Source organism: Melozone crissalis, unplaced genomic scaffold, assembly GCF_028551555.1.
Source record: "Melozone crissalis strain CALT ecotype California unplaced genomic scaffold, PUWL_Pcris_2 ptg000027l_1, whole genome shotgun sequence".
Taxonomy (NCBI): Eukaryota; Metazoa; Chordata; class Aves; order Passeriformes; family Passerellidae; genus Melozone; species Melozone crissalis.
The window spans coordinates 12,265,424-12,292,791 of record NW_026535805.1 but is presented as its reverse complement, the minus strand read 5'-3'; the positions used below and the strand labels follow the sequence as shown (position 1 = coordinate 12,292,791).

At 34.0% G+C, this 27,368-nt stretch overlaps 1 protein-coding gene across 1 annotated transcript in view; it reads right to left on the bottom strand.

Annotated features, from left to right (window-relative positions):
- KIF6 (kinesin family member 6) overlaps positions 1–27,368 on the bottom strand; it is a 151,044-nt gene that overhangs the window by 69,799 nt on the left and 53,877 nt on the right. The window contains exons 11-13 of the mRNA XM_054280030.1: positions 18,821–18,926; positions 17,853–17,979; positions 15,579–15,791 (exon numbers count right to left, since the gene is read on the bottom strand). Of these exons, the coding sequence (XP_054136005.1) occupies positions 15,579–15,791; positions 17,853–17,979; positions 18,821–18,926 (446 nt within the window). The remainder of the gene's footprint in view (positions 1–15,578; positions 15,792–17,852; positions 17,980–18,820; positions 18,927–27,368) is intronic.

Sequence of the window (27,368 nt, the reverse complement as noted above, 5' to 3'; positions counted from 1 at the left end):
CTGGATGTAAATGGCATAAATAAGGAATGCTGACCAAAGTGAGGAGGTATTGCAGAAGAAAAGATTCAAAATAAAAATATTCAATAATTTTAACACAACTTTTTTAGCCCACTCTGAGTGCTTTTCTCTCTTTTACTGAGCAAGTAGAGACAGCTTTGCAAGTAGCTTACTCTCAGAATTTATAATAAATATCAAACATACCCTCCGTTTGCCCATGCTTGTATAGAATTTTAAGTAGCCAGCATAGTCTAGAGTTTCAGCAAAGCTTCCCAAAAAAATAAGCTATCAATGAGAAGAAAGTTTCAAGAACTGGGTTGGATAGTTATGCTGACTAAAAATGAAGAGTCAAGACTTCCAAGATTTCATGTTGGTTTCTGCATCTAATTCACTGTCTTATTTTCACAAATCATTTCAACTGCTCCTCAATGTTAGAAAAACAAGGTTTTGCTCTTACAGATGGCCTTTGAACATGAAATCTCAAAGTGATCAAGGAAGATAAGCCACTCTTAATTTATTTCACAGTTGAAAAAAGTGATTCAGAGAGATGAGGTCACTTGTGTAAGTTCACAAACTTAGTAAATAATAAGGATTGAAATAAAAACCAGATGCCCTACATCTCAGTCTAGGATCTTATTCAATGCAATGTATTGCCTCTATAATGCAGTGGAAAGCTGAGTTGTTTTATGACAAACAGCAAGAATAAGCCAGCTCTCTAACAACCTCTGTTAGACAATCCACTTTATCACAAGCATTCACTGAAAAATCAGAAACATGCAAAGGCAAATGTTAACAGGAGCTTGTACATTATTCTTACAAAGAAAGTTAATTTCTTTTGAAATAAAAAGAGTAGCACAAGTAGTCAAAGGGCATAACTGATAACAGCAACTGCCTGAATATAATCTGCTTAAGCAATAAAAAAGTAAACTTTAAAAAAAATAGATGATTGCATGAAGAATAAAATATAAAAAGAACTAAATATGAAAAGGGAAAGCTAAAGCTTTCACTTGCCCAAAATGTACAGCAGCTGCTGTTTATGACATAGCAAGAACAGCCTGTGCCACTTGGGAAAGGTTTACTTGTTTGCTTATCTTTAATTATGTTTTAATTATTGTTCTGAACTGCTTCCAAAGCATTTTTTCCTGTCTCTTCATCCATGAGCAGAATCTTTAATGACTGGATAAAGACTACATAGAACAATAGTTATAGTTATACAAAGGTGGTTTATGTATTGTCATTGTGTAGTAAGTAACTACATCTATTACTAAAACTACATATTCTGATTTATTGATTGTCTGAAGTTTGAAGCTTTTTTTCTGAAATTAAGATATTTTTTAAGTATTTACTTTGCTGTCTGAAGTATAGGATTTTGTAATATTATTGATAAGAAAATGGAAATTTTAGAATTTTGTCCAAGGTTCTTATTTGACCCATCACAGTATAACTCATTGCTACAATATTTCTCAAGGTACTTTTTCCCTCTTAGTAACTCTGAAATAGCCCCTCATTAGCAACGACCCTTAAAAATTATTTGATGCAAAACAGCTTCTGACTACCAATTTTCAAGCATCTGAAAAATATCAATGATTTGACCGTGAGATTAAGGGTTTAGGATGATGAAGGCTGTGTTTATATTATTGGCAGATACCCAGCAGTACATTATAATGCAGGCACTATTATTGAAATATTAAGATTAGTAACTTTAAGAGAGTTGGCAAAAAACCCCAAAAACCCAAAACACACAAAAAGCCCCAAAAACCCCCAAAACCCCCACAAAAAACTTCAGCCAACCAATTAAAAAAAAAAAAAAACAAAACAAAACAACAACACAAATAAACACCCCGAAACAAAACAGAGGAAAAAAACTGTAGTTTAAATCCAGCAAGTTAGACTAGAAGAAGATGAACTTACAGTAGCATGCAAAAAAGCACCTGACCAGTCAGATAACACGTTCATATTCTTAGCAGAATATGTTTAATATTACATCATCTCGTGTGTTCTGTATAACTGAAAACTATACCTGCAACATCTATTCTCTTTTTAGGTTTTTTTTTAATGACAATAAGCAGAAGTTTTACAAAAACTCAGGTTGTTCATAGGTCCTTTTAATATGAATGGTCATACAACACATTCTCTTCTATCTCAACTACTTAACAGCTGCCTTGCTAGTAATCACCAAACAGACATAAAATAGACCATGGTTAAATGGACCATAATAAATATAATGGTTTCATGATTATGTGCAGTTATGGTCAATAAATTTTTAATATTATTTTTACTCTATAAATGAACTATCAATTTCAAAAAAAGAAATTATATGACACTGTTGTGACTATACCTAGAAAAAACGAAGTTTGATAATTTGTACCTTCTTCTCAGAGGCTTTTAAGGGTGATCTTTCCTCTACCACTTAACATCCCTCTTTACACTTTCTTTGCTAAAGTCCACACTTTGCAAAAAGCAGATTCCAGGAAATGAAGTTACTTGTTTGGATACAACTGCCAAAGCCACTTCCTGTACGCACTTGGCAGAAATGTTTGGGGAAAAAAAAGTCTTATGACATTTTTCAATCCAACCAAGCTGGGCATTCCATTCAGCCACACAAAACCTCAATTTAGCCCCAGAACTGTACACCACTAGTACATATTAAACCACTCAAAGCATTACAGTCCAGTAATAATAAATTCATTTTTACATTTCTCTGGAAAAATAGTATCAAACAGGTTCCAAACAAAAAACACACTGACTACTTCATCCATGTATGACCTGATACTATTGCATTTTTTCCATTTTGCTTTTTTTCCCTCTCCTCTCTCTGTACAGCTTCACATGTGAATGCACTGTAAAGAGTCACTTATGAAAAGCCTGCAGAGAGACTATTCATTGGAACATGACATAACATAGTCATTGTTATTCTTGGCATTGACACTCTTAATGCCTCATTCAGAGGCAGATAAAAAAGGACATTTTAATGAGAAAGTCTCTATAACAAACACTTGGGCTGCTGCAACAGGAAATCATGAAATACATGATGCTCATCAGATGAGCTGAACAGGCTGTCAATCATATTTTTTTTGACTTTGTTAACAGGTGCTTTACCAGACCTTTCTCTACATAATGTCTATTATGACAAAATTAGGTGCTTGACTGTAGCAACACAGTTTTTACAAACCAAGTGTTTAAAAGTATCAATAAAGAAAAGAAAATCTGCTATTAATCTGGTTGCTTTGACTCCAGATCAATCTTCATCTTGAAGACTAACAAATTTACCAAAGGGATCACATTAGTTTAAAACTGTACTTCTTCTTCCTACAGCACTACTAATTTAAGGAAGCTCTGTTAAATCTAAAATGTGATTCCTCTGAGGCCTCTCTCTTTGAACTTTCAGTTCTTGGATGCTACAGGTAAATTAAGGATGACAAGCAGCCACTTCCCAACTATTGTTTACATTTTAATGCATGTGAATTTCAAAATACGTATTACTGTCTCGTCTTTCTGCCCATTTCCCATTCAATAACTCTCTTGGGTTCACTTTTCATTTCCTAGTAACTTAGCTCTTCCTTCTCTTAAATCTACAGTCTCTCTCATTTCTGATCTTATTCACAGCTTCATTAGGAACACGTCCTAAGCCTCATATATTTTTGCTCCTTTCTACCCTATTTATAAAAGATAGCTCCAATCCGCACCTGCCCATTCCTTTTTACCCCTTCCAAATAAATTTTCCCCTCCCAGAGTTCAGACTGTCAAGTGTGAGGTACAATAACTCTTGTAGTATCAATTGCTTCCACTGTCTACTCCTACTACAGTTTCCTGGCAGCCACAGTATTTTCACAAGAAAGACAAAAGTAGTATTCAGAAACACATTTGCTATTTGTAACCAGCACATGGTCTCTTAATTTATTCCATTAAACAGATCAAAAAGATTCCTGACATTGGAATAAAAAAAGTCCAGGAGAACAGTGTAAGACAGAAAAAAAGACCAATCATCTTTTCAATTTTTTCCTTTTTTTGGAGTCTGCGTCTGCTGTTTTAGACATTATCATAGAATTTTTCAACACAGCATTAAAGTTATTTTACTGAAAAAGTTCAAGATATGACTCAATTTACCCAAGCTTTCTTCCCCTAAATATAAATTCAATGATTTAATATTAAGAGCTGCACTTAACAAGTTCAGCCATAGGAATATAAAAACGTGTATCTCTCATGGTTGGCACCTTTCAATCTATGCCTTCTTTTTAAAAATCTGGAGAAAATCAGATTTTTAAGTGTGCAAAACAAGAAAACTCTTGAGGGGCACCTCATGAGAATGCCAACAGCGAAGACATTTCTGAAAAAATAGCCTGACCACAGATCTTCCCTTTTGTAATAGATGCAACTTCTAGCAGGGTTTCTTAAAAAGGCAGATCCTAAATGACTGACATTTCTAGGCCAAAGGCTTAATTTAAGAAATATTGTAGAGCTGTGCCATTACATATATGCAGAAATCTTTTCTGTTTAACAGACTAGCAGATACTTTTTATACCATATTAAATTTCAAACCAGTTTAAATTTGTAGCTCTACACAGAGTACACTGCAGGAATCAAACCTAGGGCAACAAATGCATGGAAGGGTGTAGCAAAATCATTTATTAGGAAAAAGCTCTATTCATTCAGGTCTTATCAGTCACAGATTAAAACATGCCTATTTATTTGAGTCTAAAATACCTCAAAGTTGTATTATAAATCTCAAGTAAACTTTCTCTTCAAGAATGGTGATGTTCATTCTGAGTAGTTCTTCCCATTTTCCCATGATGCTGCACAATAATTTTGTGGATTGAAGTGGATATGTTAATATCCCAATCTCAAAGAAGCATTTGTCAAAATTTTAAAATCAAAATCAAACAGGCCACATTCCAAAATATAACTATTCCAGGCAATCTTAAAATTCAGAAATCCCTATCCAGGCAATCTTAAAATTCAGAAATCCCTATCAGGGCTTTTTTTTTTTTTTTTAACTTTGAAAAATTCCTTTATTTTTATATCCAGTTATATTTACCATTAAATCACTCAAAGTTATACCTAAGAGCAACACACGATAGCAACCTGCAACAATTTACAAGGGAAGAAATTCTTACAAGGGAAGTTATACATGAGAAAGAAATTCTCTGGACTTAATCTTGCTTCTTCGAACAGCAAGGATATAGGACAATTAGATTAAAGTTCTAATTCACAGAGTATCAAAACATTACATGAGTGTTTGATATATGATTAGGTCCAACTGACATCACAGGGAACTAAAAACATGCCTACAGAGATCAACACCATTAGTTGTTTACAGATGCCCTAACTATAAATCCTGCTTTGTCATGCAATGATACAATGAACCTCATGACTGCCTTAGACCTATTTTTCTAAGTACTTCTCCTTTTTCTGATTAACTTAGCTTTACAGGCTATGTGCCCAAACTCGGGATTCCCCACAAGAGCTGGAGATTATTTACCCTAAATTATTCTCATTCAGCCATGCGGATGTTTTGATCACTGGGCCAAGTTGTTGTGCTCAGAAAACAAGCATGTAAAAGGCTGAGCTATAAATGTCTAAATACTTATCATTTTAAATATGCATATGACACATCAGAAAACAGAAGAGAATAGGCTACATACATAAACAGAATTATAACAGCAAGTTAAAACAGGAAGAAATAATAAATCTTGTGCTTTTGCACTTAATCTAAACACTAAGTAACAGATATCAAGAAAGAAACCAAACTGAACAAAATTTATCAATCAGCAGTTTATGCTGGGTTTTTACCCTTCCTGTGAATTATCTGGCTTTGGAAGAGATGCAGGTATTTCCAGCACTTTTATGCCCAGGAGGTGGTGCTGCTGTGTATTTTGGCAGTGACACAGGAACATGTCCTCTTTGTATTCCCTATATTTTTGAGACATACATATGGAGAAACTGGTTTGATTTATGTTAAGGTCTAAGAAAAAAAACCCTCCAGTGTCTTCCTAAAATAGAGTGTAAATCACAGATACATAGAATTGTTAATGTTGGAAAAGATCTCTGAGGTCATCTAAGCCCAAGCTCAAGATCTCCAAGTCCAACAGTCAACCCAGCACCACCACCATATTCACCACTAAACCAGATCCAACTGCTGTATCCACACTTTTTTAACACTTCCAGGGATGGTGACTCCACCACTCCCCTGGCCAGCCTGCGCCTATGCTTGACAACCCTTTATGAGTAAAATTTGTCCCTAATATCCAATCTAAACCTCTCCTGGCACAACTTGAGGCCATTTCCTCTTATCCTGTCACTTTTTACCTGGGAGAGGAGGTTGACCCCCACCTCATTACAACCTCTTTTCAAGTAGTTGTAGAGAGCAATAAGGTCCACCCTGAACCTCCTTTCCTCCAGGCTAAACAACCTCAGATCCCTCAGCTGTTCTCATAAGACTTGTGCTTCAAATATATAACAAATATTCAGGAAGAAGTTAACCTCTCCATTTAGATTTTTGAGAAACTTTATTGTGACATCCAGCGTAATAAACTGATGTCTCAAAGGCTTCTATACCTAGGTAGTAGAAAGCCTAAAATGGCAGCAGAAAGCAATAGTGGCATTAAAATATGCATAATAAAATAAACTGCAGAAGCCTTCAAACACAGCATCTGATATTAACAGCACCAGATTTTAAGATTACATGTCTATATTAGTTTTGCCTAGAGCTGAACTTCAAAATGCTGTTTCTGAGATGATCTTTATTTTAAGGAACTACAGGGTTACAATAAACATTACAGTAGCTAAGATAGCAACCGTAAGCAAGTTAAGTAACATGAACATGCAGCAGCAGTTCAAGTGCTATGAGGTGACCAAAATAAGAAGGCTTGACATAATTACAGTCAAGACACATTAAAGACTAAGAATACTGGTTATAGAAAATTCTTGGACATTAGTATGATGATAAAGAAAGAGTAAAAGATGAAATTTAATTTTATTTGTATGAGAGTTTAGTAAAAGTATGCTGAAAATCAGGAAGGGCCTCACAGTTTGATAGGGCTATTTGTGTGAGTATTTAGCATAGAATCATTAAAAAAAGAAACAACAAAATCTTTCAGCAAATGTTTTGCTCAATCATCACCAAATTACTCATCTCTAGGAAGAATATTGCTAGGAAAAATGGAAAACAAAGAAATTGTTAAGGGAGAGAAAATTAAACATTAGCACACTGTAATAGAACACAAAAATAGACAGACTTTTATCATGCCCAACTCCACCACTCACTGCATTCAAGTCAGATACAAGTTATTTGAAGAAGAGCTGGAATTACTGCTAAATGCTTAAAAATGTTAAATAATTTCTTCAGTCATATAACTTCTGCTACAGGAAAATGGCATAATTATCTGCATGTGAAGCATCTTTGATATGCACGGGTTTACAAAGAACAACTTCAGCTCTTTGTATAACTCTGTGTGATTATTTCAAATGCCAAAATTGCCTTAAGAAGTCTTAGACAGTTGGAACCCGACTCTATGAACAAAAAGATCAAAGATTGCTTTCAATATAGCTTGGTAGATGGTTAAAGCAGAGCACCTCACTCAAAGATTTGTAAGACCAGCCTTGCAATAAAAATCAGTAAGAGATTTTACCTGACCTAGAAGTAAAATCTACCAAACTTACTGTATAAGTGTGGAAAACCAAGTATCACTAGCTGTTAGCTTATTTTCATTTATGTGGTTACTCTTTTCTTCCACACAGATATCTATAATGGTCTTTTTTTTCTCAAATTAATCTACATATACAATGTATAATAAACATAAAATATAACCTGTGAAGATAATGTTATTCTTTTGAAAGTATCCTTCTGAACTTATAGCAGGGCTGAAAATTAATTAATCAAAGGCACAGTTACTAAAAAGATATTTCAGAGTTAAAAGTGTAAGAGAAAAGAAATGTTGATGCATCAGAGGTAAGAGAACTGTGCAATGATTTTTTCAACAAAAGCATCCAAAACTTAAGAGTCAATTATCACTGAGGCAAACAGGCATAGAAAACTTCAGTGAAAAAATTGTGCAAGAACAGAAGCATGAAATTGGCCTGAAACATTTGTATGAAACTTAACCTGCTTAAATGTACAAATATCAGGAAAAAAGGTAGGGATTTGTAGGACATTTCCACTAATTCCTACTCTGGTTTTATATTCAAATATGCTGAGACTAGAGTCTCCAGAAAATATCTGTTTCTGCCAGGAACAGAATGAAAAAAAGGTTTTTTTAGGTTAAATTGACAAATAAAAGAGACAGAAATCTAGACATTATCATAGAATTTTTCAACCCAGCATTAAAGTTATTTTACTGAAAAAGTTCAAGACATGACATATTATATTATTTAGCAGAATTAGTAATGTCTGTACAGAAATATCTAGAGTTTAAGCTAATACAAGAACTTTGTAGTATTTTGGTTGCCCACATGCATACATAATTTGCATGTAGTGGCTCTGTTAAAAGGCATTGTAGTTTCTCAAGACTGATGTTCATAACAACAACAATACGGAAGAAGTTTTACAGAGGTATTTGCCAAACCTGACAGTCAATATATAAAGGAATTTGATCACCCTTCAAACATGCAGAAACTTTCGGAAGCATATTTTACCTCTAAAATATCAAGAGTTAAAGACCTTCAGCCAACAAAAAAACCCAAAAAAACTTTAAGAAGTTAGTTTGAAGGATCCAATTGTATTTTTGGACAGCCAAAATATGGCTAATGAAACAGAAAGCCAAAAAGATTTGAAATAGCAGAGAACTTCCAAGGAACACTAGGTTACATTTAGCAGACTAATCTGGATCAGAGAACAGTAAACTAGTATAAAATACTGGAAAGTTTCCCCATCTAAACAGACTCAAGAGGAAGGCAGTAAAAACTGCCAAAAGCATCTTTAACAAGCTTCCAAACATACGTTCTACATCAGAAGAGATTCCCACTTGAGAAGTGGAAAGAACAACATGATGAGAATCTTAGAAAAAACAGACATGTTTTGTAAAACCAAATAAATGTGAAGAAAGAAAAAGCTGTTGATGGAAGAAGTAAGTTTTTTTACATAACAACATTTTCAATATATAAGTAAGGTTCAGTGTCTCTGAAAAATTAGTGAAAGTACTGCTATGATCTTCTCACTCTCATTAAATCCTTACAAGTTACAAAATTTGCCTTTGAAGTTGCAAATGGGAACCAAGCACCAAAGAGGAAAATCTGGGCTTCATCTCATAAAAATAATCTGATGTTCATATTTCTAAACACTTAGTTAAGATGATGAAAATTGTAACACACAGGGTTTTATCATTGAATATCAATTGCAGAAGCTCCCTTTAAATCCAATAACATGTAATTGTATTTCTTTGTCACAAGGAATAGTCATCTGTTGCTCCTTACAGAGATGTTTCTGGAGTTTTAAACTTCTTAACACAGTCCTTTTTTTGCTGTTTACTAACCTCAGTGAGTTCAAAGTTCTCACTCAAGTGAAAGTCACAGTGGACTCACAGTGAATTCCAACAAAATAAATCTCTTGAAAGCAGTACAGATAGAAGAATAGATGTTGAAAAAAAAAAAAAAAACCAACCAAACAAACAAAAGAGCAAGCCCCAGAAGCTAGTTGAGTTTCCTTTAAATTCAGAGTTAGTCTGCTTGGTATTTATTGCAGCGAGTGTACATTTAAGGAGGGTAATTCTGTTTTAGAAATTACTTTGAGTTTTAATGTTTACTTTTTTGTTCATGTCACAGGATTAAAAAAGGGAATAAAACTGTGATTTAAAAAGACAACAGAGATACCAAATGTCTAACAGCACGTGACAGAGCAAAAAATTTTCACAGCTACATGCTACAAATGTCTCATAGATGGCCATTGACAGCCATTCATAATTATGACATAAATTGAAGCCCTAGCAATACACATTTTATCTGGTAACTTGAAATACCAGAAAATAACTTTGCTAAGCTTATCAGAAGTAAAGTTGAATAAAAATGTTCAAAAGCTTCTGCTGTCTGTTAATATTTGCTGAATTTATTTTGAAGACTTTTTAAAACAACTTAATCAAGCAGTGAAGTCTGACACTTCCTGCTTGGTCCTTAAACTTGGCAAAATGCACTCTACACTATAATCACTCTGCACTATAGGAAATATTTAATGCTCCAGAAATTAACAAATCGTTGTAACAAGAAATAGTTGTTACAAAGATTTAACAGTAGCAATGAAATATGCACTACCTGTTACTAGGAGTTGGTAGAAGTTCAGCTGGAGAGCAAATGGGACATATACTTTTTCCTGGACCTTTAACAGAAAATGTAGAAGATACTTTCTTTTCTGACTAATGAGAAAGATCAACAGTAATTCTGAGCAGTGCCCTAAATGCACCAGTGAACTCTTTTATTGGCCAGATAGCAATAAAATAAATACATGTGTTTGTTAACAAAAGATCTGTCATGAGCACAGTGCCAAGACTCTGCCTTCAGATATCCAAAAGCACTACTGGACACAGAAAATGCTCCAAGATACATATGGGTTTGCTAAGCATATAATTTTTCTGAATATTTGAGACCTGCCTTTACTCTGAAGTGAAAAACATAAGATGGAAAACCACTGACTGAAAACCTCAGTCAGTCTTTTGCATTAGGGAACTTTCTCTTTTCAGACAATAGCTAGATTTTCAACAAGAGAAGGAAGCATTTTCCCCAAATTATTACATAAATAGACAAGATACATATTTTAAAATGTCTTAATAGATGACAGAAATATTTAGCATTCAGAAATGAGCAGTATGTGTGTTAGCTTCACTATTTTCATGCTATTCATAAGAATAATCTGTTTACAGAAACCATCTCTCACCTTACATTTCTAAGCCAGTTAGTCAGCCTTTCAGGAGGAATACTTTTTTATATAGGTGTTTTCATGGTGTCAAGCAAAAAGTGATCTTAAATCATGAAGGGGATACAAAGAAGGTAAATTCTACACAAAACTCTCAAAAAACTTCACAACTTCTCAATAAAAAAAAGAAAAATGAAGGGGCTCAAACTGGTCAAAACATTATCCTAAGAAAATCTTTTGTAAGAGCAAAATAATCACTCTCAAATCCATCAGCATATACAACGGTTTGAACCTCTTACTAAGATTTACTGCATTCTTTAAATGTCACAATAGTCACACTGTTTTCTGTAACTAAACTGTTTATATTTCAGGAGAAAAATGAATCTAGCAGGGTAAAAAAATTATATCATACATATATCATCTTTTATGCTGACAGAATTATCCTAAGAGGCAAGTGGCCATCATTGAAATCAGAAACTGATTCCAAAATAAGACTTCTCTGTACAGGAGTGATATCATGCAATAAAAGTAAAATACAATACAATATTTATCACTCTACTGTCTGATGAAGTCTGATTTTTTTTCTTGTTTTGATAGACTCATTCATTCTCTGATTTATCCTGAAACTACTAATTAACAATTGACTCAATTCCTAAGAAGGATTACATGTAGTTCTACAATTATATGTCTAGAAGATATGAATTATTAACACAAAGCTGAAGTAGATACTTTACGATTATGATCTAAATGATTATATTAAAAGCAAAATTGCTGAAGCATTTGTTATGCTCAGGTTATTATGCCAATAACTTATCTTTGCATTTTCTGGTATGATCATCTGAAACATAATTTAAATTCATAGCTTTAAATTCATAGCTTTAAATTCATAGCTAGTTATGTCTGTTTCAGATTCAGGAAAGATATTATGATGCAATAATAACAATGGCTACTATGCCAGACTATTTTGTTCACTCTCCCTCATGTGGTCATGGATTTATAATTTAGAACTCTCTGTGATGGAGGATGGATAGTTAAAAGCAAGTGATCCCCTTTTATGGTGTAACACCTGCACTAAGATAGCAAGTTCGGTCTGTTTACTGTTTTATGAACCTGTTTTATGCCATCTGACTTGACAAAATGACAGCAGCAGGCAGCCTTCCACTGCTTCCAGGCAGCCTGCCTGCCATCCAGTCCTTCCTAAAAGAAGTCTTCTGGGATCCAAGAAGAAGAAATCTGACAGCATGTAAACTGGTATCATTTGTAATTACTGTAGAATTCAATGCTATGTGACCCAAAACCAGCAGAGAAAGCTAGGGCATTACCAGGACACTATGCATTTGCATATTTCTCTGCTGTGGCTGTCAAGAAGTACAGCCTAATCCATACTCAGACACAAACAATACAAAACAACAACGATCCACATGTCTAATTACAGCTGTTCTTAATTAGGTCTCCAGTGGTATCAAATCTCATATTCAACAATATTTTACTGGTGACATTATTTTAAATATAATATTCAAACAAGCAGCTAAAGACATACCTGTTCAGAAAAAGTACTTTTCAACATTAAATCAGACACAGGCAAAGACAGCTATGGTTGCTTAGCATGGAGAAGAGAAGGATCCAGGGAGATCTCATTGTGTCCTTCCATTATCTAAAGGGGCTTATAAAGGTGGGAGAGGGACTTTTTATATGGACAGGTAGCGACAGGATAAATGGTTTTAAACTGAAAGACAGTGTTTTTAGAATACATGTTAGGAATAGATTCTTTGCTCAGCGTGTGCTGAGGCACTGGAACAGGTTACCCAGAGAGGTTGTGAATGCCCCACCCCTGGAAGTATTCAAGGCCAGCTTGGATGGGGCCCTGAGCAGCCTGGTCTAGTGAGTGGCATTCCTGGCCATGGCAGGGGGTTTGAAACTAGATGATTCTTAAGGACCCTTACATAACCCAAGCAATTCTATGACTCTATGGAATAAACTCTTTACAACTTAGTATTATCAGCTGATAATATTATATAATGGTGCCCAAAAACCTACATGGAAATCAAATCTGGGTGTTAGGCCTAGTTAATCTTTGAGTCTGTACTGCCATTAAAGGCTTCTGTTGAGAGTTTCAGAATACACATGGTGGGGAAAAGGCAGAGTGTATAGGAAGGTAAATAATACTGTATGCCAAATCTTTGAAGATTTTTTATGTTCACTCAGTTTCTTCTGAAAAGACCATGCACATTCAGTGCAGGATGACCTAAAAAGAGATAAATTACAGCTGTACCTGTAGAAAATTAACTCTTGTTGGAGTCATTACTCATTTGCCTTCAAAGTCAGCCTGCTGAGGGACAAATTTGGACCAGGAATTGTTTTACTGCTGTGATGAGATCAAGATAAATCTCCTGCTATCACAGATTATCACATCAAGCTCAGCAGTGAAATAGTATTACTGCCTTTCTCCTACTTCAAGAAGTGTCTGGATAGGATAGACAAGAAACCTAGTTACACATATCTTTCAATCTAGATATGGTCCTAGATCATATGGGAAAAAATTGTAAGAATATTATTCTATCACAGAATGGTAAAGATCTGTTTCTGGGCAAGCAAATGTAAAGCTACATAATAAATCAACTGCAAAATAAATGAACAGTTCTAAATATATATTTTTAAAACAAATTATTAGATAGATGTTCCAACAACTATTTTGTTAAACTAAGTTTTTTTTTTCCTATATTTTCTTTTGATTTCCTAATTTAACTTTCAGGATAAGGAAATTAGATAGGAAAATGAAAAACACATTAGAGACAATAGAAATATGACACTATAATGCAATAAATAAGGCTGATAGCAGGTTTGATAGTACAGAATTAAATAAAAAGAAAAGCAAAATTTTTCAAATAGTTAACATACTATAAAGCCTTTGTGCTGTAAATTGAAATCTTCATAAACAATGTAAAGGATGCAAAGGGTTTAAATTATGAAGAATAGCTTTAGTACTACATGAAAGCTTCAACCTGGGAGTTTGCTCCTGGCTCTGGCCCAGGCCCTTTCACAATCTTTAGTGAATTCTTAAAGCCTATAGACAAAATAGCATACATATATACATAGCTTAGATAGATTTTGAAATGGATAGATAATTTTATAGCGATGAACATAATTTTCAGTCTTTCAATAGATGAAAAATGAGGCTCTGTGCTTTAGTGAGAACGATGTCTCATCCAAACTTAGCAAAGGATCACAAAATAGCTTGGATTGCAAGGGACCTTGATGATGACAAAGTACCAAACCCCCAGTCAAGAGCAGAGATGTCTTCCACTAGAGCAGGCTGTTCAGGGTCCCATCCAACCTGGCCTTGCCAGTGCAGAGTGCAGGCAATAAGGTTCTACAACCCAGTCAATTTGAGCTGACATGCTCAAACTTCCTACTTTACATTAAAAGAAAACTGATATGAATGTACCCAGACAATGTTTGTAAAAAGGGAATGCACTGATCAATACTAAGAATTTTCTCATGCTTATGAGGGCTTTTTTTAAAAGATCGAAGAAATGCCACTGTATAAAAGATGTAATTATACTAGCAATTTGTTGAAAAAATGTAGTTATTATTTGCAGGCATATTTCTGAGGTAATGAAAAGGAAATGTGTTCTAAGGACATGATTATATTTAGTTTATAGTATTGTGACACCAAATCCAATAAATTCTTCCTATAAAAAGAGAAGAAGGATGATGAATACAAAGAGTAGAAGGCAAAGGGAATTCCTCAGTAGTTGAGCAACTGAAACAAAATAGCAAGTGTGAAAACTGACTAGTTCAATTACAACGCAATTTTAGAGGATAATTGGCAACTTTATGTGGTTTAAGAATGCCATTCCCACTAGTACTCTAGCAAAATCTAAGTTTCTACTTGCCAGCTGCCATGTCTGAGTTTCACGTTAAAAACTCTTCTTAAGCTAGCCACCCCCCAAAATGCATAAAAAGCTTACACAACTATAAATCATGAATATGTAACATGTGATAATTTAGGATGAGGTATGTTCTTTAGTAAGAAAAACATAAGAACTTCTAGAACCTGCTGACACCAAAAAATCTTTTTATTTGAACAATTCAACTAGAAAATGAAGAAAACATGAAACCATGCAAGAAAAATGTGTCTACAGTTATTGGAAGTTTTTTCATGTGGATTTTGAAATTAACAACTTGCAAGAATATTGCTACCTATTTTCATAAATAACTAGCTCAAATGATGTACGGAAAGAAAGTTACAATGATTCACATTTAACACTTTTCAAATAACCACTATAAAAACTGCCCTACCAATCCATGCTAACTGGTCAATATTATTTAATTGTTTGAGTTGCTTCTACAATGATTTAAACACAAACTTAAATCCTGAAATATCACTTTTTTGGCTAAATTGAAATGGATCTTCCAGGGGAAAATATTATTATATTTCTTAATGAATTATGCTCAAACCCCCATTTTTTTCTCTTAATTTACCGAAAGAATAAAGGGCCTGCAACTGAATTTATACTATGGTTCCATATGGCTGTTCAACAGAGTATTTACATAAATTTGTAAAAGCCATCAGCACCTTAGAAGGCTTTAAATTTAAAACCTTGCATTTGTAGATATAGGATTAGCACAATATGACTAGTACTAAAAATAAAGCTTCCTTGTTTTGGTTCACATTTGAAGGATATGCTATAAATCATACTGGAATGATGCAATAACTGTTCACTTAATTAATTACACCAACCTGTTGCTCTGGAAAGAAAAGGTAGTCTGGGAATGGAAGAACTGAAAACTTTTGCCTCTTTCAGACTAGAACATCTAGATGGACTCTGACGTTCTTCCAAGCTCACAGAATGAGACTGCTCCAAGACTGCAGAACCAGCAGAGGTGGCATTAAGCTGGGAAAGAGTATCTCGTGCTTTCTTTTTTTCTTTTTTCAGCATAGTTACCAGAACATCTGCAAAATACATTAAGGAAAAATTTTTTTCTTTTCTTTTTTTTTTTTTTTAAAGTGACTATCATCATTGTTTGTCCATAAGCCTTTTATTTTAATCCAAAGTGAAAAAATTCACATTACGGAAGCATATGTGTGAATGTGAAAATAAAGTTGGACATATTCGTTGCAATTATTTTCATCCACCTCAGTTTTTCCAAACAGCAGATTAGTTCTTACTAAAACAATAACAAAGTCACACATCGACCACAATGGCTGATCCCATTCAATCAACTCCTGATAAAAGCATTTACAGACAAACAGGATCTTATTGCCATTGTGGTAGGCCCTTTTTATTTTTCAAATTCTGTAATAAAAAAACTTTTTTATTACAGAATAACAAAAGAAAAAACCTCTTAATTTACAGGTAGCCTTGCAAGTATATCCTATCTGTAAGCTTTTCACAAAAGGTTCACTAAAATTCAGAAAAAGTCTTTAGGAAATTTCTTGCAATAACACTGTGAATTTACTGGAAGTATATTAAATATAAATACATTTTGCCTAACAGCTCATAGAGGACATATAATGGAAATCCTGCATACATTCAATTAGCAACACAGAAGTCCCTGTGATCTGTTTTTTTATATGCTGCTCTTCTTAATCCTAATTAATCTTCTTAATGAACAGCAGAAATTCAAAGTAGTCTTTGGGGAATATTATTAACTAGACTAAGTAATAATAATAAAACACTTTCCAATTCAGTTTTTATGATAGCTTCTAGCTACGGTAGGCAAGAGGGAACTCACAGTTTATTCAACAGCTTCCATACTTCCCACCATTTCATCACATTAGACATGTTATTAATGTTCTAGTGATGATGCACTGTCACTTAGCCACTGCAGACTCCCTAAATCAGTCTTCTCTTCAAAGTCTTCCTATATTCTTTCTATTTAACTCTTACATGGATTTGCAAAAGTTTGCTCCTTTCACTTCTGTGAGCAAAGCTGTATAATTCGGTTGAGCAGAAGTGTGTTTGATAGTGATCTTTTGCTTTTTTTCTCATGCTAATGAAGTAATTCATTTCAGGAGAAAATGTTTCTGGGAACTCAGATCTTAAAATTTCCATTAAAAAAAAACTGAAGAAGTTTTTGAAAGAAAATTCTTTCAAAATAAATGAGTTATTAGTTAAATTTATTTGAAACTGCACCTTTGAAAAACACAATCTTATCATCTGTGAAAGAGCAGAAATGGGGAAGCTTTCCTGCCACCTCAGTTCAGACAGGTAACATGCTACACCCCAATAAAAAATGCTATTCTCATTTGACATATAAAACTGAGCTGGAATCGTTGAGCACAAAGAATGCAACCGAGTTTGCTCTTTACTAATAACTATGAGACAACCCCTGTTACCTTTACATTCACCAACCCCATATTTTAATTTCTCTGCTGTATTACAAACTTTCCCCACTGAGTAGCCACAAATCTGGGGCTGTAGTGGCTGTGGTTAGCCCACAGGTCTGCCAAACTGCTAAAAATACCTCCCACCTGTCAGGCTGCAGTGCAGCTACTCATGTTTCCTGTGAGGCAGTGAAACGGACAAAGCACGTCTGAACAGTTTAGCACTTTTATGTGCAAAATTATTTAAATTTAAATGTAAAAAGTACAAGTTTTATATTTGTTCTAAGGGCAAATTGCCCAGGTAGTCCCCAAAGCAATACCTCATTTGGCTAAAAATAAGACACATAGGAAATTCTATTCTTTGTAAAGTAATAGATTGGTCTTTATATAGCATCAGTTTCCCCCTCTAAAAAGCAGTTTAATTTGCTTGAGGAGAATGTTTTAAATGTGGCTTGATCCACAATATTTGGTTATTGGTTGGACCATTCTAAAGCGAAGAGGTGCTGGGATCCAGGATTTAGATTTTGGTAAAAACGGAAAGAGAAGCAGGTGCAAAGCAGAAGTCCTGTCACATAAAAGCTGGGATTTGAGTATTTCCTGTAACACAGTACAGCCTCTCTCACACAAAGAAAAATGGTTGTAAGATCATCTCAAACCCAAATAGTAATTTTTCCCCACAAAGGATACTGATTTCATTGTCTCTTTGCTGCAGAAGTCCTTTCAGTTTTTCCAGTTCTTCATTACTGTTTTTTTCTTCAGAGATGTCTTCTGAGAGCAGTTTTTTACCTGAAGTCATTGGATGATTTATAATTTGCTATAAAGAGAAACAAAAAAAGCACACCCTTTTAACTTTCCATCCAGCTCTCTATTCTATTCTGACGGAGTCTAGCAGTAGAAAGAAAGGTAAAACCTGTCTATACTCTTGACAGAAAAAAATCATGCCACAGTTAACTGTCAAATTATATCCATTGTATCAAGTATGAAACAAATTGTATTTTTTAATCTTCATTAGCAAGGGTTCAATTTACTTTACTCTTTCTAGACAAACTCCAGTGTTCTCTAGCATCATAGTATTAATATATAATTAAAAACTATTTATTTATACATAATAAATTAAAATCAGAAATGTATACACTATTATATTGAAAAAACAATATCCCAAAATACAGAAAAGTATTATTTTCTATAATTTCACAATTATCAAGTGTATCTTGTTTTCTCAATGATTCAGAAGGTCTTGCAACACCATCAGAAGAATTAGTGCAACAGGTAAAGGGATATAATGTTTTTAACCTACATTTTTACGTCTGTCAACATAGTTTGTCCAAAATAAAGCCTCAGTAATGCTGGAAATACAGATGAGAACATCTATCCATATAAAAACAACTTGTCTTGATTCCAGTAACTTCCAGTGCTCTCTTACAATTTACTGCATGCTGGGATCCTTGCTGATGTTTCCACAAAACGCTGCTGAATTTCCCCATCTAAATTTAAGTTTTATATGAGTCCTCCCCACTATTTAAAGTTCAATTGTTTTACCCTTTCCCAGTACCTCTAAAATACATTGAATTTCTTTTAACACTTTTTAACCATGAATATCTCCAAGTTATTTTCAGAGTACCAGCTGCACTTTGATCCCCATTTAAAAAAAATACCTTCATATGAACGAAGCAATACTTGATCTTCCGCATGTCAGCACCAACATCTAGAGAGCTATCAGGATCATTATCTTTGAGAAATGCTTCAATTAACTCATCCAACCTGGAAATGACATTTTTTGAAGAGAAAAAAAGAAATTTCACAAACAAGGAGAAAACTCTGCAAAGTGGCATGCCAAATACAATACAAAATGTACCAAGCTGCCTGATATTAATAGGCTATTTTTCTTCAAGGTCCATGCATTTAAAATGCACTTTTGTTCTGATTAATGAAACCTGGATTTGATACTGAAGATTCTACAACTGCATATCTGAACATACTGGTACATGCTAAGGAATAGTTCTAGAAAAAAAAGCAACTTAGAAGTAATCTTTTCTTTTTCTCATTTATTTTGTAACCTTTTCCTCTTCTGCTATCTCATAATTGAAAAGACTTAAAATCTGCTCCCTCAGAAGACTAGACTTTAAAATATTTTGGGCATAGGATTTGTAACTAAATATGATTATTTCTGCAAAAGAAAAATCAACTTATTTTTCTATTACAATAGTCAGCAGACAGCACAGCTTTCATGCATAAATTACCTGCTCCAATAACCAAGTAAGGCAAAATATCTTCTAGTGCAGATATTTATGCACTTCTCAAAGACCTACTGCTCCTTTGAGGAATGAAATATAATTAGCATTTTATTCTCTTGCAATGTGTTCTCTCGCAAGTCTTCCTTAGGGAGATACCGTTCAGTAATTTGGTCTTCATAAGACAACCTGGCACAGAGAAGCACCTTCTTTATTTTTTAAAACCAAATTAAAATTATCAGACCAGAAACCTATACAGGCGTAATATATCATGTTTTAGGCCAGATGTTGCATCTCTACAGATAGAGTCAGTCTTCCTCTTACATGCTGTCACCATCTTCCCAGGTCTCATATTTCAGGATGCATTGCAGTTCATTCTCAAGACAAAGGGAAGAGGATTTATAAGCCCAAATTAGACTTTTAACCCACTTACTAAGGTATATTTCTGAGAAACTGCAAGTGCAAATTCAAACTCCATCAACTGGGTTCAGATTTATGGCTTCCTGGTTCCTGACAAATGCTCTTTGCTATTTAATAGGCAAAAGGCAGGCAACAATGACAGGCATATGCCCTGTAAAGCACAATTTTATCATTTTAAATGTTTATTTAGGTTATCATCCTCAGAAGATTAACTTAAGTTCTGAGTCTGAGCCAGGGAATCTAAGGTAGCTGCATCAAGTGCCCAAGAAGGGCAAGAGTTCATCTCTGTGCCTAGTGTTTCTTTTGGACTGTTTTTGTTCAGCTCTCCACTATATATGCAAGCCTTCTGAATGCCACTTCATAGTCATTTCAGTCACAGGATTGGGAATCTTGTTGCTGTTTTATTATCAGAATCGCTTTGTTGTAACCACATAGAAAAATTGTAACCATTACAATATCACAGCATCCAAAGCTGACCCTAGAGTATGTTTTGTGGTATTTCCCTGCTTCTGAAGACTTCTCTCACTGGAATTCTTCACATTACAGTAATAGGAAATCCCTGCTGGAGAGTGAAACAATAACATGCATGACAATCTGAAAAAAACCTGAACACTATTTTCTGGAGAAAATAATGCTGCAGGACTGGAATGAAAATTGGAAAACATTACAAAAACCTTTGGTATTTATCTCCTCTAGAGATAGCAAAGTGGCAACACTCAGAACAGAAGAAAAAGGAAACGAGGATTAGCTTCAAACAAACTTTGCTTTCTCATTTTCATAATTTCACTTAAATAGCAAAAGACATATATGTTGTGTATTCCACTCATCAAATGTCTAAAATTCACAACTTCTTAATTTATAGAACACTCCCTGAAGTCAATGTGAACTGTACATGTGGAGAGCTTGAAGGAGAGGATATATAAAGAGAAATATTACCTACAGAAATATTATTGGCATTGACTTGCTTCTCAACTGAAGAGATAACAAAATTTACTCCATAAAATAACCCAAAATTTTACTTATTGCTACCTGATTTTTCACAGCATTAAGAGTACAACAAAACAGAAGCCAATAGCACAAAGCTACTCATGCTCTCTGCAGACACACTAAGCACAAAGAGCAGGAGAATTAATCCTTCATCCATGGAGGCAGGCATTTGTGTAAGCACTGTGAAAAAAGAGGCATTTATACTTTTAATGAGAATATGATTGTGATTACACAGAGTTAGTATTTGTCACTGTCTTAAGCACCTTATTGGTTTCAGTAAGTAAGAGGAAATAACTAAAAAATGGTTTTTGATAATCAGATTGTCTAGACTGACTGTATGAAGTCATCTACACAAATGGGCCTTTATCTTCAACTAGAAATTATGAGGGAGATGTTTTAACCTTTCAAAGACTGTCTGGATGCCAGGGATTTACCCATACTCAGATTACAACAGATTTGGGCTATGGGAATCAATCATAAAAATTGCCCTGACTTGCAATTACAATTACTATAATGTGAAAATATTTCTAGAGAAAGATAAAGAACATATAATTCCTGAAACATAATGTTCAATTTTTTGAAATTATTATTCCAGTCAAGAGTCAAGGTTCATTTGTTAAGTGTAGCAAACTAGACAAGCTGTAGTTATAGATATAAACTCTTATTTCCTCTCTCTCAGGTTACCTTTTCTGAATTCTTGAAAAATCACAACAATATAATTCATTTTTTGATTTCCAAGTAGTACATAAAAGCCAAAAGAGATCTAAGCACCAAAAGACTGAGTGAAATATAAAATAGCACAGTGTAAATCTGAAGTTATAAACAAATTCAGCCTCTTTTTTACTTGTAGGAAACCCTAGATAGTCACTAAATTTTTAGATAAATTTTCAATATTTCATTGTTAAGACTGAGAACAAGATAAGGAAAAGACCATCCAAGTCTAAATGCTATGGATAAAACAAAAATTAAAATAAATAAATAAAAGAAAACCAGCCATGCAAATCTCCATGACTTCTAGCAAAAGAAATCACTGCCTCTCTCACTCTTTTAGGTTTCCATGTGAAAAACACCAACCAGAACTCTTTCTAAAATAAACACAAATTCTGGCAACACACTGGACATTATAGGACTTCTTCCAGAAAATTGAAGCAATAAACAAAGGTACAAAATAAACAATGCAATGCAGAGGCAACTTGAAGATTCTCTTCTCAATGAGTAGATCTTAGTAAACTGAACCATCTTTTGTTTAACTGATTCAGCAGCTCAAAGACCATCAAAAAAAAGAAATGAATTTATACAGTTCAGATCTTCAGTTTTATAAATTAAAAAAAGACAATGCTACTTCATTTTCAGATATATTTACAAGATTTTTCAAGGAGACAATGAAGAATCACAGGACAAGAGGAAAATATACAGATGAGTGTCACAGTGGTCACAAGGGTTGCAGGATGAAGAGAGAGACAAGAATGTTGACCTCATGTTCAGAAGGCTTGATTTATTATTTTATGATATATATTACATTATGACTATACTAAAAAGAAATAGAAGGAAAAGTTCTCAGAAGGCTAGCTAAGCTAAGAATAGAAAAGGAATGAATAACAAAGGTCTGTGTCTCAGCAGAGGGTAAGACCCAGCTCTGCCGTGAGTGGTCAGTAAATCCAAACATTCACCCAAGACCAATCACAGGTGCACCTGTTGCATTCCACAGCAGCAGATAACCATTGTTTACATTTTGTTGCTGAGGCCACAGCTTCTCAGAAAGGGGAAAATTCCTAAAGAAAGGATTTTTCACAAAAGATGTCTGTGACAGATGAGAATAAGCATAAAAAAGGAATAGTGACTGTACATTTACCTTTTCCTAGGATATATTAGACAAGGTATATCTGTTTGGTAGGTGGCAAAAAAACAAATGACAACAGAATTTACAAGAGGAGTATCCTTTTTACTTCTCATATTCCTGACAAAATCAGTTTATTATTTTCCTCTAAATACTCCATAAAATTAAATATATAGAATAAATGAAAACTAGAGCACAGAATTATATAAAATAGGGCTGTAAAAGATTTATGAAATTCATTTAGGGCACCTATAGCTACAAGCCTAGAACATTTTTTCTGGTCAAAATCATGCACAAACTTTAGTCATCCTCCAATAGAGAGACAGTGAGAAAAATCTTTTTGAAAATAAAGGAGAGCCAAAATAGTTTTCATTTTTCATTCTGTTACTTTGAATAGATGGATAATACCATTCTCCTTAGCAATAATAGCATCTTCTGAAATAGTCACCTATGTTTGATCCTTAGCTTTCTACAAGGAGAATGAACATTTAACTGTTTTTCTCAAACCAAAGACTTTTGCAAGAAAATGTCAGCAAGAATTGAACCAGAACAGATTAAACATCCCAACACTGAACAAAGCAGCATCCAGCTGTTCAAGAGTAGAAAGAAACTCATAGACAAAAAGAAGTCCTAAGAACTTTCTAGCAAATCTTCTTTTAGTGATCTACTCAGAGACATGGGTAAGTGGCAGAACAAAGGCAATATGAAATCATGAGGTAAAATAAAAACAGTCTTTTTCTAAAGGTTCATTTTTTACTCAGTCATAGTAGAATAAAAAAGGCATAGGAAATAAAGTATTTTTAGTCATCTATTGTGGCTCAGTCCTGAGACCATACACCCAGTCAGTCAGTATGTCCTATTTTCTGTAAGAGCTGTGAACTAGAGTTTCTTTCAAAAAGACCTGAGCAATTAATTCTTTTATTAAATTATGCTTTTATGCTGAGAATAATGGCCAATATTTTTATGTTCTCTCAAAACAGAAATTATAAAATAAAGCTGCCCAAAGAAGGGTGTTTTGATAATGAAATTGCCAAAGGAAAGAGCATGCTGGACACAGAGTACATACCATGTTTGAAAAATTTTTAAGTATGTGACTGAGATTTTCTTCTCCCCAAAACAACCCAGGCTGAACCTTGATTTCCCCGTTACACAAATTGACAAAAGTCAATTGGAAAATAATTTAGAAAAATCATATACATAGGTTCTATAAAATGATTGAGAATGCCAAGGTAACTCATAAACTAGAGGGAAGGAAAAAATGTTTAAATGCTTTGGTTCAAGCATATAATGAAAACTAGCTAAAATCAAGAAGAAAAAAAATCAACTAACAAACATACCAAAACCACTTTCCATAACATTGAATATATGTGAACACTCCTGCTTACAGTATGATATTATATTTTCCTTTCTTGACTGTATTTTTGGAGAGCAGCACTACAGCAGTCCTGGACCTCCCTGTTATATGAAAGATGGACTACAGAAGAAATAAATTCCTGTTTTGACATTCTATTTCTCTGTTATAACTTACAAAATGAGCTTTGCAAGGAAGGTATCAATTGGAAGCAAAAAAATTTCCCCCAATTAAAATTCAAGACAAAGGCCTAGTAATGAAATTACACTAAAAACCTTGTAACAATACCTATCACTCACTGAGGCAGAAAACTTGATAAAGAAATGCTTTCTGTACTATCATCTGAAGATCAACATCAAGAATTTTATACACACTGGAGAGACCCTTATAAAAAAAAATACTTATAGCTATGAATTCATACTGCTCTGCTTTAAAAGTAAGATTGATAGGAAAAAGCTATGATAGAAGCTGTTTAATTAACTGAAATTCCATAGAAACCTAATCATGGAGCTAGGTACAAACACTGAATTGAAAATAACTGAATTGCTTACTTGTTACACTTAACTGCTTCAGTGGAAATATGCCATATGTATATATATATGTATTTGGTACTCTTCTAACATAAGATGGTCAATTTAATTTATTTAAATTTGAAGGGATTTTATTATGCTAGTGAGTTGTATTAGAAAAGGCTGCATTTATCTGAAATAGAAGTACCTAGCCACAAGATACTTACATTGAAAGTATTAAGCCAGTATTAAAAAAAAATCCCCAAACCTAAAAGTATATTTTAGAAATCCTAAAAAGTCTATTTTTGTGTATAAACAAATATTAAACTAATAATCTTTCATTTGTTGTAGTTAATAGCATTAGCAAGCCAGATGCTGCATTCTTCATTAGTTTTAGCTTAGTAAAGCTCTCAAAAATGTTTTCATGCAGAATTCCAGAATCAAAACTGGAATGTGGACAATCACTGTTAATTTTACATGACAGGAAAATAAGTATCATATGAAGATGTCTCATAACTCATGGGCATGCAATGTGGCTCCCTTTTTTCTCTTTTCTCTTGTATGTTGTAAGGTAAACTACAGAGCAGTAAACATGGTTTGATGTTATTAAAGTCAATGGAGCATCCAAGGTAATTTTTAATGGATTTCTGTTCTTTGACTACTGCAATGTTCTGCCCTGAGAACAGCAGGCCTAACTTACATTAATAAGAGCAAGGGTATGCTGAAGACTATTGCCAGAACCCTGCTGTATCAGAAAAAACAGTTTTCCCAACAGAAATTCTCAGAAGAATGAAGAATAGGGAAGTATGAAACAAAAACTCTTTTACTGTGAAATCAGCAATAAACAAAGAATGGGTCTTTCTTTCCCAGTGCTCATCAGAAAAAAAACCCCAAAACCAAACAACAAAACCCCAAATAGGAGCAAAAGATTAGACACATGCACAAAAGTTTTAAAGTCAATGTCAAGGGAACAGTATTAAGCGATTTGCAAGATTAATTTAAAACTAATTTTGATAGTGGCCCTTTACATATTAACCTAGTAAAAAAAGAAAAGTATTACAGTGCTGATCCAGGCAGGTTTGAATCATGATAACAGAATGTGAAACCACAAGCTGTGTCAAGCACAAGTCCTTGTGTTGATGCTTGGAAGAAAACTCACAGTAGAACAGTCATAAACAGTTGGGATGGAAACGTGTTAAACTAACAGTGCTCTTTCATTAGTGACTGTAAATCAGGCCCAAGTTCTTGGTGGAGCCTTCCCCTCTTTATATCTTTTCTTTTGCAAATAATGTAAACACATACTGCACTGCAGCTCAGAAATAGCTTTTACATTATCAACTTTATTTCTCTTCTGTTACTTTCCACCCTTCAGAAATTCTTCTTTAATGAAGAATGCTTACTGATTAGACTGCACATAAATCACAAAACTTTTCTATCCACATTACTTCAGATTCCATGCAATTTTTCTGATAGCACTAGTTCAGAATGATTAACTGAGCACTGTACTACTTCACTTTTACCCATTCATTAAATAACATGCACCTATATTTTTTCTAAAAATCTGCTTCTGAATCAGTCACTTGTTTGGATGAATCAGGGTGCAAATTACACAGCTGAAATGCATCAGAAAAGCACTCCCAGCCAACTGAGTAAGTTTTTAAAGTCTGGAGCTCTCAATAGCTTGCAGGATGCACAGTCTCAAAACACAGATTTGGAAGGACTTGTTTTGACCTTGCTTTATGTGCCATGATTCATTCCTGAGAGAATTTGCCTTTTAACCCCTGATCACTGACACTGTATGTTATGTATCAAAATTAAGTCCACTTAAATAACAATTAATTTTGTGTGTCAGTTGTGAACTCTGTCACGAGCAAAAATCTAAGTTTATGAAAACTAGGCTGCTAACAAGGCAGCTAATGAAGAACTTGTGGTAATTAGAGAGTTCATTTTAATTAAACAAGTTTGTTTACCTTGACTTTGCAATAGTTTTCCTATTGGTAACATAATTGGTATCAATTTGTTTTAAAATATATTAATTCCAAAAATTATTTTTAAGTTTAATAATAATGTCTATATTGTTTAATTAGGAATGCCACATCTCTAAAAGTTTTACGAATTCATTGATCTAAAACATGCATGACAGTGTAAGCAGAATGACTATTACATTTAAGAACAGCTAACTTGAAGCTAAATTATCTTCAAGTGTGCATCAGCATGGGAAGACCATGGAGATTCAAAGTAGTGGATTCTATGAATAATGCTATGTGAGATAAGGGAAAAAAGGAAAGGTATTTCCAGGCATTGTTGTGAATGAAATGACAGAAGGTTAAAGTACACAGAATACACCCAGTTTGCCCAGAGAAGAGCTGGTATACATTGCTGACAGGTAGTACATTTGACAGCTTAACTGATATTTATAGAGGATAATTCTGTATGCTGTGTCCAGAAATTACTGCTTAACCCCACATTTAACAAAAGTGTGCTAACTCCTGGGTGAAATAATAATAATTCAGGTAAATAGTGAAAGCAGTTAAATAAGACTTTGTACAATTACTTCAGTTGATATTTCATAGAATAGTTCTATTATCATAGCCCTGGTATAGGCTGCATTGATTTGGTTCAGTCTGAGACCAGGGTAGTAAGTAAGAGCAGTAAGCCTTTGAGTGTCTTATGCTTCTACAGACTGGAAGATTTACACAGTTTGGAAAAATATCTATATAGTGCTCTAACAACTACATATTATAGGAGATTCTTCTGAATTAGATGGCTACCATGTGGCAAACAGATGTAAGATGAGTTTCTACACAGTTGAAAAGCATTCATTTCAATGATGAAATGCGCACAGCTCTAAATCTTTGTATCAGTAAG